Source organism: Microtus ochrogaster (genome assembly GCF_000317375.1).
Source record: "Microtus ochrogaster isolate Prairie Vole_2 chromosome 14 unlocalized genomic scaffold, MicOch1.0 chr14_random_1, whole genome shotgun sequence".
NCBI classification, from domain to species: domain Eukaryota; kingdom Metazoa; phylum Chordata; class Mammalia; order Rodentia; family Cricetidae; genus Microtus; species Microtus ochrogaster.
The window spans coordinates 29,269,043-29,287,238 of NW_004949096.1; the positions used below are offsets into that span (position 1 = coordinate 29,269,043).

The 18,196-nt window shown below is 47.8% G+C and overlaps 2 protein-coding genes across 5 annotated transcripts in view; one reads left to right on the forward strand and one right to left on the reverse strand.

Annotated features, from left to right (window-relative positions):
• Stard9 (StAR related lipid transfer domain containing 9) overlaps positions 1–1,798 on the forward strand; it is a gene marked incomplete at its 5' end in the record, with an annotated part of 52,037 nt that extends 50,239 nt beyond the window's left edge. The window contains one exon of the mRNA XM_026787860.1: positions 358–1,798. Within this exon, the coding sequence (XP_026643661.1) occupies positions 358–459 (102 nt within the window). The remainder of the gene's footprint in view (positions 1–357) is intronic.
• Positions 1,799–3,265: 1,467 nt separating this feature from the next.
• Positions 3,266–17,518, reverse strand: Cdan1 (codanin 1). Of its 4 annotated transcripts, none has more exons than XM_005364318.3 (28): positions 17,423–17,518; positions 16,717–17,207; positions 16,331–16,534; positions 15,966–16,135; positions 15,746–15,859; positions 15,589–15,667; positions 14,746–14,866; positions 14,474–14,583; positions 14,002–14,091; positions 13,441–13,516; positions 12,763–12,968; positions 12,337–12,457; positions 12,052–12,198; positions 11,729–11,895; positions 11,317–11,404; positions 11,004–11,093; positions 10,769–10,823; positions 10,446–10,579; positions 10,262–10,365; positions 9,691–9,849; positions 8,992–9,055; positions 8,737–8,815; positions 8,409–8,557; positions 6,766–6,873; positions 6,615–6,678; positions 6,310–6,491; positions 5,323–5,430; positions 3,266–4,794 (listed from the first exon to the last, which is right to left on the reverse strand). In XM_005364318.3, exons 1-28 carry the CDS (start codon positions 17,510–17,512, stop codon positions 4,669–4,671), a joined length of 3,696 nt encoding a protein of 1,231 aa, XP_005364375.1. In that variant the 5' UTR covers positions 17,513–17,518; the 3' UTR covers positions 3,266–4,668. The 4 variants fall into 4 exon arrangements, with proteins under 4 accessions (XP_005364375.1, XP_026643556.1, XP_026643557.1 ...); XM_026787755.1 differs by having other exon boundaries at positions 16,331–16,537; XM_026787756.1 differs by lacking the exons at positions 3,266–4,794; positions 5,323–5,430; positions 6,310–6,491 and having other exon boundaries at positions 6,596–6,873; positions 16,331–16,537.
• Between the last annotated feature and the right edge of the window lie 678 nt (positions 17,519–18,196).

An 18,196-nucleotide genomic window follows, 5' to 3' on the forward strand; every position in this document is an offset into this window, starting at 1 on the left:
GGTTGCTAGGCCATTTGGCTAGAGTAGGCTCACAGCAAGGGGAATTAAAGTAGGGGGAATGAGCAAGTTTATAGTCTTTGTGAAGCCCCAGCACCAGAGATGGACTAACTTAATATTACGGCTGACTATAGTGTCCTTAGGAAATAGATGGATTGTTGGAGCTGAAGGCAGCAACAGAGCAGAATCCCCATCTTGTAGAGCTCTCCAATTCTCAGGTCAACTCCACCTTAACATTGGGGAGGGGAAGGTCAGTACTTAGATCCAAACTCAGGAGCCTATGTGCATCTCCACTCACCACTGCCAGAGTGGCTGTTCCAGGTCTGTCTGTACACCTTCACTTCTTCCTTCTCTTTCCAGGTGGAGCTGGGTGCACCAGGCTTCCCTCCTCATCTTCTGAACTCCTTTATCAAACAGCAGCCGCTGGTTGTGGCCAAGCTGGCATCCTTCCTTGGTAGTTAGTATTGGGCTGTGGAGATAGCTGCTGAGATGTAGGCCCAGAACACCTGAGACTCCATAGCTGCTTCTATACCCTGAGGTAAGAGAAGCCCAGGCTGCCTGTGGCAGCCAACTATACAAATGGCATCAGCCCAGCATTGCCAGCAAAATCAGTATTTAGTACTTGGTTACCTCTGAAGAGTGAGCAACCTGAATTTCCTGGCCCTGCCTGTCCAATGAAACTCGATTTCTCACCTTTATTTCCTGCCTCTGGGACTCAACACACCAATCAAAGACTGGAAAAGGTATAGCCTATAGAGCTGGGGACTGCAGTGCCTTGGCAAGGTGCCTCCTTGGTAGGCAAGCACTAGCCAAGGGTGCCCTGAATCTGCCTCCAACATTCATCTCCATTTTGTGATGAAGTGACAGAAAGGATCAAGCCAGTTTAAAGAATCAACTGCACAAACCAAAGTCTGATTCAGAATTGTTTTTTTCTTACCGAGTGTTTACAAATGCTTTACTATTCGTATTTACCTATGCACGCACACCCTACTTCTACTGGGTCACTCTGTGTTACTGGTACAGTTAGTCTACCTTGAGCTTAGTACAATGGGAGGTTACTGTGGGGCCTGAAGACCAGTAACAGGTAGGAAGAGCTACATGCTGCTTGCTGACATGGTAAGAGGGATTTCAAACAGACTGTCTTGGAGAGGATTAATTTCTTGACCCTGTGCCAACACAATGCCTCAATCTCCCAAATGCTGGGATTATAAGCCACCACACCTAGAACCTACTTTTTATATAAATCTACTGACTGAGTAGGGTGTGGTGGCACATGCCTATAGCACTCTGGTAGAAGTTCAAGATCACCTTTAGGTGCCAGTCTGGGATACAAGAGATCCTGTCTCAAGCAACAAAAAATAAGTATTGAATCATCTCTTCAAGTACTGAGTTTAATTGTTCTAATAGGAGAAGATGGAAAAAGGATTGTTTTCTTGTATCTTGACTCTTGGCCTGGCTGAACACTGAAGATGTTCCAGGTTCTTCCGGAAATGATAGGGATAAAAAACTACTTTTAGTGCTGGAAGGTGGTATACACTCTAATCTCAGCATTCTAGAGGCAGAGGCAGGTCTATCTGTCTACAGAGCTATGTTCAGGAGACCCAGGACTGTACAAAGAAACCCTGTCTCAAAAGACAAGCAAAAAACCTCATCTATTTCTGTCACTCAAACTCTTTGGTGGAAAAGGGTACTCTTATGGAGACATAAGAATGGCTAAAGGATATACTTCTTTGCAAGATTTTTCTAATCCCTTAGAATTGAATATTGTAAAACTTCCAAGTCCTAAACTAAAGACAATGAGCCACCATTCTTAGTTTCTGCTTCTGCCTCTTTTCATATAAGTGCCTTACTGAGACTACTGACCAAAAAAAGTCAAAATATTTGTTCAAAACAAAAAATATCCAGGCAGTCGTGGTACACACCTTTAATCACAGCACTCATGAGGCAGGTGGACCTGTGAGTTCGAGGCCAGCCTGGTCTACAGAGTGAGGTCCAGGACAGCCAGGGCTATACATAAAAACCCTATCTGGAAAAACCAAAAGGGGGGGAATCCTTGAGGGTCATGATGGCCATATCTACTTATGATCCAGAGTTGAGATTTTCTGCTTACATGCATGTGCTGGTATTTCCTATGAGTTCAGCAACTGTAGGAATTGGAATAGGTTGGCTATCTAGCATAAGATGGTAAGCCATCTGTCACAGAGTCAACTCTCTGTAACTTCATGTCCCACATCCATCCATTTAACCATAGATCAAAAGATATTCAAGCAAAAATTTCTTGTAATTATTTATACATAGTTAAATCATCTCTAGGTAACTTAAATTTAAAGGATACAGGAGGGGGAAAAAACCCTAAGAATCTATTTAAGAAGATAGATGTAGTTGTAAAACTATGCCATTATATATTAAGCAATGGTTGACCACAGTGTATTTCCATATTTGTGGACCTGCACTGATCCTATTGCAAAAGACAAAAGGGTAAGTCAGGTTTTGGAGAGCATGAGGATCACCCCAGGTTGGGAGCTGAGTATTTTTACCTCTAGAAAGTCCCAGGTGTTCTGTCCATAGAACACACAATACAATTATCACCAACTATAACCCAGAAGACTGCTTATGATTAGAAGGAAGTTTTGAGATACATCAGACATCCCCAAAAAGAGTACTTATGTACAGAAAGGAGAATGACTAGTCCCCCGTCTAGCTCATTAGCTGCCTGTCTTTATCATCAGTCGTTTGAGCAAGTTTCTATGCGTGCACCTTAAGGCTTGCTTCATAGCTGAATCCTGCAATTTGAACAGCAAGCTTTCCCAAACAATATAAGAATTGGCTGTTAGCCTACTGCTCACCTTTACCAGGGCTCGCAGCTTTCTGGGGCAGGGCTGTGGTTCAACCATACCCTTATAATACTGACCTTTAAGAACAGAAAGAGAAAAAGAAAATTTATGACTGTCTATTGGGCTTGAAGCTCAGTGGTGGAGTAATTCCCTAGGCTTGATACCAGTACTGACAGAACTGAGCAGTCTAAGTTTGGGGTGAATGTGTGAGGCGAGGCCCCTGGGCCAAATCCTGACCTGGAAAAACACTTTGATGCTCAAGCATTTTATGGAGTTAAGCAGGGGCTGTTTGGCAGTTGAAAGCATTTGCTGCTCTTCCAAAGGACCCAGGTTCAATTCCCAGCATCCACATGGCAGTTCACAACTATCTGTAACTCCAGTTCTAGGGGATCAGATACATTCACATAGACATATGTGCAGGGAAAACCCCAATGTACATTAAATAAATAAATCTTTTTTTTTAATAAAAAGGAGATGATACACCAATGGGTAAGTGAGTTTAAGTTTAGAGAAGCTTAACTTTCCTTAGGTCAGAAGCCTTTTTGACAGCAGCAAACTAAGATATGCTGCATACAAATATTTTACATGTGGCTTCAAGATTTATTTATCACTGAGAACCTTCTGATACTTCCATTAAAGCCCAAGTCTTACTCCGAAAACAAAAAGCCCACTATTTTTTAGGGATAAAGCACATTATCAAAATACTGTCTTCTTTCTTAAAAATCAATGGTTCCAGAGGCTATCAAAATGGCCTGGTGCCAAGCCTGATGACCTGAATTTAAGCCCTGGGATCGAAGAACTGACTCCAAGAAGTTCTCCGACCTCTAGAAGTGTGCCATAGCCTATGTGCAGACATGCTAAGTGCAGTAAAAATAATTTCTTAAAAATCACCTGCCCATTTGTAATAACGAGGTCTTGACAACTATAACCCAGAAGACTGCTTTTGGTCAAAAGTAACTTCTGAGATAAATTAGACATTCCAGAGTCAACAATACAGATATCACCAAAGCTGCCAGCCATGGGGCCAGCCTAGGCAGCAGGGAATATGTCGACAGTAGATGGCAATAGTTCATAGCAGATTGTATCTCTAAGATTGGGTCTCAGCATCAAAGAATGCAAGCATCACGAAGAGACAAGTCAGTTCACTCACTGCAATGCACAAGGCCTGCTTTAAGAAAGGGGATAAAAGCAGGGGAAAATAGCCATCAAGACCTTGTTAAAAGTTTTATTTATAAAAGACCCAAACCCCTAATTTTCTATACCATGCTTGGTCTGAGGACTAAGTCCCTGCAAAGAGGTGAAGGTCCACGTAAGACCAAGTTTCACATAGGTGTGTCCTACCTTATTAATAGGCTGTCAATATTTGGGGGTAGGGTGACAGTCCAGCTTCTGTAGGTGAGAAAATGTAGACTTCCAAATCCATGTTTTGTTAACTTTCTCAAGTAAAGCAGTCCTTTGCCTATCAAGATTTCTCAGAATAAGTTTTAAGAAATGCTGGGATAGCAGCAACTTGAGGCTTGAAATGCACTGACCAGCACACATGCATTTCATTTAGCATCCAAATGAGAAACGCCAGCCTTCCTTCTGCTCCAAGATTGGAGCCTAGGCTTTTCCACTGTGACTCTGAATCCGATTCTCCTTCTTCTAGACTTCAGGTGTTGAGGCCCTTGTCTGTGGATGCTCTGCAGCTACACACTTCCTTCACTTAGAAGCAGTAAGCCTGATTACAGGTATGGCCACTCTTGCCCCAGCAAGGCGTGCAGTGGGCTCTTGTGCCTCCTTCTGAGGCACAGGAGGCAGGTTCTGGAGTCATGCCCAAGAGGGCTGTTTCCCAGCCCTAGCTTTGGGCCAGCACTGTTCCACGGTTTGGTTGCATAAGTTCACAAGCTCTTAGCTGGGGTTCTAGCAGATGGGGCTCAGCTAAGAACAAGCGAAATAGTGTTGATAATTCTTCTGAGAAGTCCTGAAAACAAGTACAAAGGTTAAGTCCCAAACAAGCTCTCACAGACAGTGGAGAGACTGACAACCCGGGTATTTCACCCAATGCCTTCTATGAAAAAAATTAATAGAAACTGTCCAGACTAGCAAGCTAAGGCTTAAGTTCTAACAGGGAAAGTGGACTCTGACAGGAAGCTGAGGCACAAAGTCTTAATCTTATTTTATGGATACTGTTTTGCTCTCAATCACAAGAACATTTTAAACATATGCTGAAATCTGACTTTCAAGTCCTGAATATTCACTGTGCTGTGCTGCTTTCCAATTGTCCTTCTTTGGTCTTCTGAGTCTTGCAAAGTAGCCACACAGATCAAACCCAATACTGGAAACACTTGGCATGTAGTTGCCAGCTATGATGGGCCCACAACTGAAATCCCAGCACTCAGCAAGCAGAAGGAATGCAAGCTTGTGGCTAGCCTGGGCTACACAGGCAATCTTTAGGACAAATGAGACATTTTCTCTCTTCATATAAGACAAAGAGATTAAGACTCCTTACCCCTGGCCACTGGGCCTCATTAAGGCTGCCCAAACAGGCTTCTATCTCCAGCTGTCCCATGAGATTCTTTTCTACCAGCTCCCGGAGTAAGAACAGTAACAGGTCCCACTGTAAAACACCACAGAGAAGGCCAAAAGTTGTCAAGACCACACACAGTACTCTTAACAGTAGGGACTGAGGACTGGACAGTAGTCCCAAGAGAAAAGAGAGCTGGAGTTAGATGGCTCGGCATGCTGTTAAGGCACTTGCTGCACCTGGGCAATAGTGGTGGCATGTGTCTTTAAACCCAGTACTTAGGAGGCAGAGTCAAGCAGACTTCTGAGTTCAAGAACACCCTGGTATATAGGGCAAGTTCCGGGACAGCCAGAGCTACATAGAGAAACCCTGTCTTAAAAAACAAAACAAAAACATTGGGATGAAGCACTGAACAATGTTAAGAACATGACTTGCAGGGATGAAGAGAGAGCTCAGTAAAGTGCCTGATGTGTAAACATAATGGCCTGCATTTGGAAATCTGTGTGTGTATTTATCTGTAGCCCGAGTGCTGGGGGAGCTAGAGACAGGGAAATTTTAGAAGCCCATACCCTCCTAGTTTATCCAATTAATGACCTTCAGATTTAGCACGAACAGTGCTCACTAATAAGTACAGCCCCACACATAACAGAATCCCCTTAACACACAGCATGAGTGAAAGAGCTAGGTAGGCATGATAGCTCACATCTGTAATCAGCACCTGGAAGGCAGAGGCAGGAAGAATGCTGAGGACTAGAGTGAGATCCTATTTGAAAATCCATACATATGGGCCTAGAGAGATGGTCATAGGTTAAGAGCATTTGTTTGGCAAGTCCAATTCTCAGTACTGACATGGTGGTTCATAGCCACCCTAGTTCCAAGGGATCCCAAAACGTACGCACATAGTACACATATATCTAACCTCCACCCCAAAAGAAACCAAAACTACAGACAGAGGACCTGTGCCTGACTTACCTCCCTTGGCCGAGTATCTGCCAGAAGCCCCAAATTTCTTGGGCTGAGTAGAAGCTGTAGTGGAACTGGCCCCTGGAAGTCATCCTTCCATAAGGAAAGCAGCATGTGCAGAAGCCTTCGAGCCTGTCCTCGCTCTAGCCTGTGTTGTGTTGGGGGCCCTAGGATGGGGATCTGGTCTGCAACTACAGAAAGAGAAAGTTTAAATGGAGGCAGAAGAGCATGCCCCACGCTCTTAATCTTGTTTGTATCTAACCCTGGGGTTTGAGGAATGTGGCATGAGGGATTTGATGGAAAAAGAACCATACCCAGGAGGGAAGCTAACTCCACAGAGCACTTGGCCAGATGCTGCTCAGCAGTTGGGCACAGGAACTATAGGGGAAAAGTGGGAGACATGAACATCATTCTTACTAGTCTAAGGACTGGCCCTAAGCCAATGTGGCTCATGCCACATCTCACCTGGCGGCACCGCAGTGACTGGCCCAGCTGGTTTAGGAGCTGTTCCAAATGCTCTGGGGAAACTCCCTCCTCAGGGTCCCGAGGCCCCGCGGCCAGGGAAAGCACATCCTGTAGAGAGCAGTGTTGAGACCTTATGCCAGGCTGACAGAAACTTGGTTTGGGATGGAAACCAGCCGGTGGAGTGAGGCAGAAGGAAAACAGAGCCCAAGGGGGTGAAGCAACTGGGTCAAGGTGTTCTTAGGCCTGAGGCTCAGGCAGTATAGCACAGCTAGGATAAACAATTATGTTGACAACCCAGGAAGTAGATGAAATGATAAGCCTACAGACTGTGAGCTGCCAGAGAGCTCCAAAGATGTTACTCACCTCGAGACAAAACATCTAACCAATTCCCAGAAGGCATCTTAAAACATTAGAGAAACTGTCCTATCTAGAGTCTTAACACCTTCTCAGACATCTCAAAATAGAAATCTTCTGCATATCGAGAAGTGTTATCTAGCCTGCACCTTTCCCTCTCCTTCCTACAGTCCCCACCGATGGACTTTGCTTTCTAGTCTCTATTCTACATCTCTATTCCCAGACCACTAGATAGTATTTTAGTCCTTGGGAGTCTCAAGGCCTAAATATTGCTCCAACCATTCATCTCTGCTTTGGTACCAAAAAGGCAGTCATATAAACAAACGGATATGACTGCATTCAATAAAACTTTTATTTACAAAACCAAATCATTTTGGACCATGTTTTTTGTTTTTGCTGATTCTTCCTTTATAATAGAGTCAGTTGCTGGGCGATGGTGGCGCACGCCTTTGATCCCAGCACTCGGGAGGCAGAGGCAGGCGGATCACTGTGAGTTCGAGACCAGCCTGGTCTACAAGAGCTAGTTCCAGGACAGGCTCCAAAACCACAGAGAAACCCTGTCTCGAAAAACCAATAAATAAATAAATAAATATAATAGAGTCAGTCCCCCACCTTTATACCAAGGGATAATATGTAAAGCTTACACTATCTACTTGTTTTATAAATGTTTAAGACAGTCTTATTTAAGTTGACCAGACTGGCCTAGTTCTGTGATCCTCCTGCCCCAGCCTCCAGAATAGCCGAGAATCCAAGTCTCAATATCCATTAGAATGGACAGTTTATGCTTAACAGCTACCATTATCACCCACATGGTAGTACAGAAACCACATCCAGACACTGAAATGCCCCTCCCCCATTTTTCTACTATACTTTACAGCCATTTCTACCACATATATAAGATGCATTTAGTTAAAAACTTTAGATCTGGCCTGTTGTTGTGACATAACACCTTTAATCCCAGTGCTGGGAAGGCAGACATCGGTGGATCTCTGTACGTCTGAAGTTAAATTGATATGCACAGTGAGTTCTAGGCCAGCCAGAGCTATAAAGTGGTACCCTGTCTCAAAAAACAACCCTTTAGATCTAACTTTTGGGGTGATTCTAGAACAAAAATCTTAGGAAAACCAATTCAGCTTTGCTCTATGTAATCCCATTTAGTATGGCAAGAAACAGAAACCAGCCAGACAACACACAAAGCTTCTATACAAATCCTGAAGCCAATGTGAAAAAAGAAACAAGCAGCAGGGAGAGGGAGTGGGAAAGCCAAAGGGAGTAGGGTAGCTGTGTACTTTTATCTCGGAGATGAGGTGGGAGGGGAGGGGAGCATGGTGCTCACAGGCTCGGGAGCAGCCCCTCCGCTCCACCCGGGCAGTTGGCTCAGGACCCTGGGCACGTAGCATGCGACTCACGGCTGCTTTCACCTCCCTTCTAATCAGCGCTGCCAGGCAGAGGGAGAACAAGAATGGAGTCACTAGAGTGTCCCCTTGCATGGGCTTGCCATGACAACCCACACCTTTCACTGCTCTAACTGGCTCACCTAACCTCCCACAAACTGCTCAATACCCTGCCTGTCTACCTTTAAAAACTAGGTTCAGTCACTCCTTTCCTAGACCTCACCTGTAATGTTGGCTGACAACCAAGAGCAGGCTTTCTCTGTTGCAAGCCCCACAGCAATGTTCTCTGCACTGTTTAGAACCTGTGGCAGAGAAGGACTGCTGAGTCAGGGATTTGGGAAGGTGGGTACAACATTAGATGCTACAGTTCAAGACCCACCCTACCCTACAGCAGCCTCACACAGGTGCATGTGTACACATAGGAGCACATGCATGCATGCCTACTGGCCTGCTAGCTGCAGGCTTCCTTCCTACGTACAGCAGCTGGAGTTTCTTCTGGCAACAGTGCTCGCACAGCAATGGGGCTCTTCTTTTGGCAAAACCTGAGAAAAGACAGGAGGAGGTCAACATCTAGATATTGTAGACTGACTTACAAACTAAATGCCCAAGAGCACCAGGTCTGTGACCTAAAAATGCTATCTCAGAAGGAAGTGCTGCCCATTCTCCTGCCCTACAACAGATGCTGGAGGAAGGAGAAACCCACCCATTAGCCCTACATTACACACACTCTTCCAATTTAATATCTGGACTTTATTCCCAAAGACATACCCTTCAGAAAAGGGATCAGAGCAAAGAAGGGGTGGAAAGAAAAGAAATGGAACAAGAGGAATGTGAAAGGAGAGGAAAACCCTAAAGGAAGCTGGGTGTGGTAGCTCATGCCTATAATCTCAGCACTTAGGACTTTGGGGTCAGGTCAGCCTAGATTAGAGTAAGACCTTATCTCAGGAAACAAAAAGCTAGCTGGGCGGTGGTGGCGCACACCTTTAATCCCAGCAGAGGCAGGTGGATCTCTGTGAGTTCGAAGCCAGCCTGGTCTACAAGAACTAGTTCCAGGACAGGTTCTAAAAGCTACAGAGAAACCTTGTCTCAGAAAACAAAACAAAGAAACAAAAAGTTAACAAAAACCAAGAGGAGACTTCAGGAGATTAGGAGGGTCAAATAGATCAACAGTTCTTACTCCCGCCCCTGGGTCAATGCTTGAGCCCCATGGGGGCACAGTTGAGAACACAAGAATTCCAACAGCTGGGCTGGGTCTCCCCCTTGCTTTCTCTGCTTCAGTAGCTGCTCCTGAAGAAGTGACTCGGCTTGATGCACCAGATCTGCCACCAGCGTTGCCCTTTATCAGAGAGAACAAGGTTTGGGGGGGCAGTTAGCTGGGTTAAGAGGAAAGGGAAACAGAGAAATTTGGTCAAAATGCCCTTCAAAGGATATAATTTCAGCCTCTTGACTCCCCCGGGTGAATTTGCTCAGTTTGACAACTAGGTGCTAAGAATTTAAAGGAAGAAAATAATAAGGGATTAAGACTAGGATTCTTGGGGACTAGAGAGATGGCTCAGCAGTTAAGAGCACTGACTGCTCTTCCAGAGGACCCAGGTTCAATTCCCAGCACCCACATAACAGCTCACAACTGTCTGCAAATCTAGTTCCAAGGGATCTGATACCTTCACACCAATGCACATAAAGTTAAATAATTCATTAAAAAAAAGTCTTTAGAAAAAAAAAAACTAGGGCTCTCATTCCACTCTTACTTGATATGTTTGACACAGTTCGATCCAATTCTTTCTGCCACAAATTCTACAGTCCTGCGCAGGGAGGGTGGCTGGTTGTGGAAAAAGGCCTGGGCAAGCTGAGCCTGGCAGGAGGTGGAGAAAGAAGTAGTAGTACCATGAGGGTTCCCTTCTGCCTCCCCATTACCCTACCCTTTGCACTTACCTGCAACCCCTGGCTGGTCTTGGGAGGCAGGGTTCCCAGACTGGTGGTGGTAGTGGGAGTGATTTTCCTCACAAAACCCCCACTCCGCCCACTGCTGCCTGAAACCCAGGAAGCAAGCAGTTTCCGGAGTTCTCCTGTAGAGGATTCAAAGGTTTTAATTCCAAAATTACCACCCCCCTCTCCCAAACACCATAGCCTTTATGGAGCAAAGAGGATAAAGTGCCCAGAAAATCTAAGAACAGAGCAATGTGTTAAGGAATCAAGTCTTCTTGGGTGTCCATGATAAGACATGCATTGACCACAGGGGACACAGGGATGCTCACCAATGTAGGGGCAGCAGGTATACAGCAGCTGCTGGTCCACAACAGGCACACTGTCCTGCGGAAGAACAGGCCAAGTTTGGAAGGAGAAGGCAGTGCCCCTTTCCTCACAAATGCACAGAAATGGGAGTCAAGCAGGAGAAACATCTTAAGTCTTTCCTAGTGTGTCTGCTGGTGGGCCCTTATTCTAACTAATTCCTGGGATTCACATGACCCTGGTTTGACCCCCAACACTCACCAAACCATGCTCTGAAGTAGCTGTGTCCACCTCAAAGGCATCTACCTGACCATCTTCTAGAAAGAACAAATCCTCAGGAACTGTCGGTATCTGGTAAGAGGAAGGCAGTTAGAGCTCCATTGTCACTCTGAGACTTGTCATACTTTCTCATCTACTGGGGCCTCGGGTCAAGCAAGTTGTCTTCTGAAGCCAGAGCAATAAATATCCATCCCTCTCAGAACCTTCCTTTTCTGTCCCTGCCTTGCTCAGACTCTACAGCTTTCCTGCCCTGCCACAGCAGTCACCCACTACCTATCCAGCCCATCCTATCTACCTGGAAAAGCCAGCCTAGGACAGCAAGCAGTAGCAGCTTGTTCAGGAAGCACATCTCCCCTTCATTCTCCTTCGATAAGACCAAACTCCTAAAAGGTAAACAGAGGATATAAACAGACTTGTGCCAAGGATAGAAGGGAGTAAATAAAAGCTATCACTGGGAAGGGAGTTCGCAAAATCAGACTGAAATCACACTACTACTGAGAAGACAAATAGGATCTCAGTGAGGCTTGCACCTCACATCCTTCTTTGCTAGGCCAAAAGATCGACGGAAGGACCAAGGGAATGGAAAATAACTATCACAGTCCTGCCTCTCCTGAGGCCATTATGGCTGTGGAACCACAAAGACGTATAGATTTCTAGGCCCTCTTTATAAGTAACAGGGCTATGCCAATAAGTCTTGCTCTACTCACCGATGTAAGTGCAGCAGGAGAGTAAAGACACTCCGGTAGTAGTCCAGCAAGGGGACAATGTGGTCAGCAAAAGAGAGGAACTCCACCAGCCAGGGTACAGTGAGTACTGCCCGGCGGGCCCACAATCCCTGCTGCAGCAAAGCCCGTATATCTAGGACAGGAGGGACCTGAGAAAGCCAGGATTTTGTCAATAAGCAGGCCCTTGAAAGGGGCTGACCACCCTCTAACCTGCCAGGTTTCTAGAATAGCCAAGGAAACCAGTCAGCCTCCACATTTTGCTGGGCTATCCAGGTCCTCCTTACCTAGATCTCCCATGCACTCACCTGGCTCCTGAGGGCCAGAATAGAGTCCTGAAGTTCACGGGTTGGGGGTGGTTCAGGTCCTCGGTATGGTAGGAAAGCCACAAAGCCCAGAAATTTAGCCAAAAGTCTAAGACTAAGAAGCACTACAGCAAATTGCCTCCTTTCACCCTGCATAAAGAATCAAGTGAAACAATGTCCTTTGCGTAAGTCTTCTAGAACAATTTAAAATCCATTAAGTTTCCCTTAAACATATATCCTTTCCCTCCTCAATCAGACCCCATCGTCTCCCTTATTCTGTTTTCTAACCTGCCAATCCACATCTGACTCCCCATCTTCATCACCAGGCTCATGCTGAGGCAGGGGAAGGCCATTGAGTTCCCGAATCTTCAAGCTCAAACTATCCATAAGATGCTGATTAAAATGGAAGCTTGGGTGGGGGAAGAGAAAAAGATAAAATAAAAAAATCACTGAAATATGTTAAAAGAAGAAGAACAACAACAACTAGTGGTTAGAAGAGGTACCCCAGAAAGGACGCACAAGGAAGATGGGGAGGCTAAAGGACAATGGTATTACCTATGTGGGTGCAAGAACCAGAAGAAAGATGAGAGCCAGCAAATATAAATGATAGAACACAGAAATCACTTCCAGACGTGTCCAATGATTTGCCCTCTGGGGAAACCAAACCTTTCCTGGTCTCAGTCTTTCTCCTGGTGTGACACAGGAGACGCTTACCTGCTGGCACTCATGATGAAATCCCTGAAGAAGCCTTGACAGCCTGGGAAGGTGGGGGGTGGGCAGGGTCCTCCGCTGCTCTGAGGGGCTACAAGGCGTTCTTGGAGCTGCCGCAACCGTCCCAACTTGTCAGCTCCTAACATATTCAGTACATCTGGAGCTTCACCCAGGACGGATCCCCCAGCACTGCCAGGGCTCTGACACATCTGAGATGTCCACAAAGGGAGGAGAGAGAAAAAACAAAAACAAACCCATGAGAAAGAAAGACTAAACAAAGTAAGAAAAAAATGGGCTTAGGATATAGCTCAGTGGGAAACACTTGCCTAGCATGAGTGAGACCTTAGGTATGAAAGAAAGAAACAAGCACTATGGAGGGTTTATCTTCTTAACTGAAAGGAGAAGAGACAGAAACTACAAAGCAACATTTACCTCAGGTCACTAGAAGTAGAATTTGAAAGGATCCTGACTATTAACCTCTCTTAGTACCTTAGCACAAGTCAAGGTAAGGTAGTTGGGAGGTTAGGTAAGGGCATGAGGTCAGAGAAGGCAATTTCAACTACCAAAAGTAGAAATCCTTTTAAATTAAGCCAGAATCTAGCAGGTGGTCCACCTGGTCCCTAGTGCTAGCCTTGATCTATCTGGCTGCCCACATCTTTTGGCTGCTGCTGCAGTTGTTACCTGGAGAAGCTGTTTTTGGAAAAGCCGGACAAAGTGGCTGTGGCTGCAGGCTGCTGACAGTTGACTCATCATGGCTCTGAGGAGTAAGGGGCAGATATACAGCACATGGGAAGGAGATTAAACAACATATTCTGGCTGTTTACTGAAGACTGCCAGGAGGCCCACACAGAAGAAAGTAAGATGTGTTCCCTTCATCACCAAGATTCCTCCAGGCTAGACAGACTTAACCCACCAAGAAATGCCCTCTCAGATCTTCAAGCCATGCTCAGTGACAGTGAACTCCGTGCTCAATGTGAAAGGGAGACAAGGACAAAGGACACTTGGTCAACAACCTGGTCATCTGCCTATGCAGCCTGGATCTATGAGCTTTGTCCCTTCCCAAGCATTTGCCACTGAGTATGAGAAGCTACAGACAGAAATCCTTTTTCAACTAGGTAGTTACCAACAACTAGAGACTGAGGAAGACACAGGGCAAAGCTTCCCAACAATCACCTTAAACATCACTGGGTTGCTGCTCACTGTCAGAGCAAGGAGAAAACTGAGCAAGGGCAGAGCACCCACCTGATCCTGCTACCCAAGCCCTTCTCAAAATCCCAGCTGGGTTCCTCATGGTGATCTTCCCACTCTCGAAGCACCTCATAGAACACATCCCTGAAAGATATGCAAGCTTGATCAGCTGAATCCCCGTTGCCTTTCACCCACTTCCCACAGCACTTTCCCTTGCTTGGAAGGTTTAAGATAGGCCTACCCACAGCCCATCCTTAACCTCCATAGTTCTCTACATGATGGTATGTTACAGACCCAGCAGCAGCACATCATAGGCATCTGTGGACAGGGAAAGTTGACCCTAAGATGGTTGGCTAAGCTCAGGGATTCAGGTCTGTGGACATGAAACAGAATGAAGCCAACAGGCTTTATGATGACTGTCAGAAAAGGCCTGACAGTACTAACCCACCACTTTTAGCACCTAAGTCCTACTTCTATGACAGTAAACTGCTTTCTATTCCCTCCTCAACAGGTCCCTTCTTTTCACCTCTGTTTTTTAAAAGTATGAAAGGCTCGATCACTGGAGAAGTTGGCACGATTGTCAGTTTCTGGCTGAAAGGAGACAGCTTGAGCAGAGGGTGGTATCACCAGAGAGACCTAAAACATACCAACAACATTAGGAAATAAGACCTGCTGTAATCATGTTAGAAGACTTTACTCCTTATTCCTGTCCAGAATTAGCCCACCTGACAGACACCATGAAGATTGTGTGAATTTACAAAATGTCTAGGCTACTAGGAACCTAAGTGGGGTGACTACCTTGGCAACACTGCCTTCATAAGCAGCTCGGAGGCGGCCTTGCAGAGCTGGAGAGAAGCACATCAGCCGCTCATTCTCAGCCAGCAGTTTCAAGGTCCCTTTGTCCAGGTAGGAGAGAACCCTGAAAAGACAGGAGCACATAGGACTGAGACTGAATCACAGGCTACAAGCACAAAGTACACCTGACACACAAGGCAGTGTTTAAGCCTAAGTATGGCAAAGTTATAAGCTAAGGATTAATTTGATAAAGGGTGAAGAATAAGACCTCATGGAGCTGAGATCAAGAGAGCAAGCTAGGAACATAGACATAGCTATAAACATAAGTCAGCCTCCTTGTCTAATTATTACTATTCTTTCTTCGTCTTATACAGGGCTCTCCACATGGCTGGCAAGCGCTCCACTGATTTATAGACTAGGCCCTTTGGTATTTATTATTTGAGACTATATCTCACTAAGATTCAAAGCTGGTTTTGCATTTTTCTGCAACCTGGGCCGGTCTTTTAACTTGCAATCCAGGCTTGGCACCAGACTCAGCTATTTAATTTCTTTAGGGGAGAAACTCACAGCCTTGTTACAGGTGCCTTTAGTTCTAGTACTTGAGAGGCAGAGGATGGCAGATCTATGCAGGTTCAAGGCTATTTTGGTCTACAAAGGGAGTTCACGGCCAGCCAAGGGCTACATAGTAAGCCTCTGTCTCAAAAGAACCAACCAACCAACCAACCAGAAAATAGGTGAGAAAGGTCTAGGGCCATAGGATCTATGTTAAGCACAATCATGCATCCCGAATGGCTAGAAGCAGACAGACATGAGACTAAACACACTGCCTCAGCTAGGAAAACTCACTGAAACTGGTGCTCCAAAACCTGCACCGCAAAGAAGACGCAGTCATGGATGCTCTGAAACAGGGGCGTTTCCAGGGGATCTAGGACAACAGCAAATGGTTAGTTAGAACTATCCCACCTGCAAACCTCAGTTCTCAAAGTGAGACTTGCTTACTGACCTAGGGTGCCCTGACTTGAGTCAAGGTCACTATTCTTAGTGGCCACCATTCTCCGGGCAGTAAGGAGCTGAAGGACGAAGAAAAGCTCCAAGAAAAGGTTTGGAACCAGGTTCTCTAGATATTTAAAAAAAAAGCCATAACATTAGGCACCACTGACACCCATTCTCTTACCCTGTAGTTGGCAAGCACACCCACCACAGCTCCCTCTGCTCTCACTCACCAGCAATGCACGAGGAGTAGATAAGGGCTACCAGTTCCAGGCGCTGTCGAGAAGACACTCGGGCTGGGTCAGCAGGTTCTGCTGTGAGGCTTCCCGTCCGACTGGGGATGGGAGACCCCAACTCTGGGATGGGACAGGCCGGGGTAGGTGACTGCTGCAGCTGCGTGGAGCTACGTGAACAGAGGGATGGCAGGATTACTCAGCCTGGCTTTCCAGAGACAGCCATACTCAGGTTCTGCCAAGAAGATATCAAGAGCCCAGGAAGCAAACCCAGAATCCCCAAGGGAGAAATCAAGTTCAGGAAAAATCCCTGCAAGTCCCGCACAAGAGGGAAGCTGACATCCCAGGTGGCGGCAAAGCCATACCGCGCCTTCCTGAGCATCTCCCGCTCCTCTTGCAGACTTCTGCACCCTGGGGGAAGGCCAAGGCCCCAAGGGCTAGTGTCCAGGGCTGAGGGTTGGGAACTGGGGACACAGCTGATTGGGGGTGAGGTGAAGCAGGTCTTGGGCTTGGAAAGCGACCTCTCTTCGCTCACCGGAGTTGGGTTGATCCTTCGAGAAGGTTTCGTCCTGCTGAGAGTAATCACAGGTTTTTCTCACATCAGCCTGTTAACAACAGCAGGGCCCCTTTCAACCGCCCCACCCGCGGCCCCTCAGCTTCTTCCCTCTCAGCCTTCTATCCATCGCACGTTCTACTGTGGGGAGCCCAGCCCCGCTTTAGCGAATGTCTTGCACTAAGGGCCGATTCTCACCCTGCAGGGCCAGGAGGAACGGTGCCTACGGGAGGGAACTCCTCCAAGTTGCTGAGGTTCGGCGGATCAGAGAGCGAGTGTCTGGGGCTGCCGGGGCTGCCTGAGCCCCGAGGCTTCCGGCCCCCGGCCCAGGGCGGGCTCTCGCCGCTGCCCGCCTCGTCCGGGCCCCCGGGGCCGCGACCTCCTCGTTCGCGGGACGGCCCCGGTCCCAGCCCCCGCCTGCGGCCCGCACGGCGGGCCAGAGGCGTCTCGGCAGTGGTGCTGAGGGGCTCGGCCGCAGGGAAAAGCTGGCTGCGCGCCCCACGGCCACCCCGTGGCGGGGCCCCTGACCTCCCTGGCAAGGCGGCCGAGGCGCCCGGGGTCTTGGCCGGGGTTGAGGGGCCCTGCGGGAGGACGCGGCTGCTTTGCTCCCTCAGGAAGTTCAGCAGGAACGGCACGAATTCCTTCCGCAGAGGCCGAAGCGCGCTCAGAGCGGCCACATCGGAGTTATCCTGGGGAAGAAGCATAGGTCGCGAGGCGAAAGGGTCAGCTGACAGCCCCGGCCGCCAGTCGCTCAGGCCGCAGGGTGGGCGGCCCGGCAGTGGCGCCCAGAGAAGCGCCCTAGGCTCGGGCCGTCAACCAGAGCCGGCTGGGAGAAGGGACTGAGGCAGCGTCCCCAGCGGGAAGCGCATTCCAGACAGGCCTGAGGGCGCGTCGGCACTGTTACCTCCGAACTCGGGGTGCTGCGCGCGATCCACCGCACGGCGGCTGCGACCGGCACCTCTTCGCGCAGCAGCGACTCCAAAACGGCCGCCATCCCGGTCCTGGCGCTCTGAGGCTACTGCGCAGGCGCAGACGCACCACGGGCGGCCGGGAGGGGCGGAGCCGGCGGCCCGGAGCGACCGTTGGGAGGCGGGGCGGGGCCTTGCGGGGTGGGGCCTGGCTCCGGCCGCCGATGAAGCTTCTCGGCGCTCTCGGCGCTAGTCTACCGGCCCAGCCAGCGCAGGCCTGCGGGGCTCCCGGAGGCCCTGTCCTGACTGCCTGGCCCAGGAGCAGTGTGAGCTTGGACGGGGCTGCTAGGAGACGGACGCAGCTCTGCGGAGGTCCCGAGTCCGAAAGAGAGGACAGGCAAAAAAAGTGAACAACTCTAAGACACCGGTCCATCAGACCACACATCTGCCATAAACACAGCCTCCGGCCACCGAAAACAGAGCTTTTTGATTCACTCTCTCCCCAACGAAAAAAAAGTTACGTGAGTAACCTCCTATTTTGGCCTCCCCACCCCCAAAGAGGCTGACTTTTCACCACTGGCCAGGCTTTCAGGCGGTCTTCATCAACTGACAGTTTAGCACATAGTTCCTGCTGAGAGGCATCTTCATAAAAACCTTCAGCTCACCTTAGGAAAGGTCCCCACGACACCCTACCCACAGAATTGTCCTTCAGACTTGTATTTACTCCTTTATACATTGTATGAAATTGTTTACATTGGGTGACTATTTCA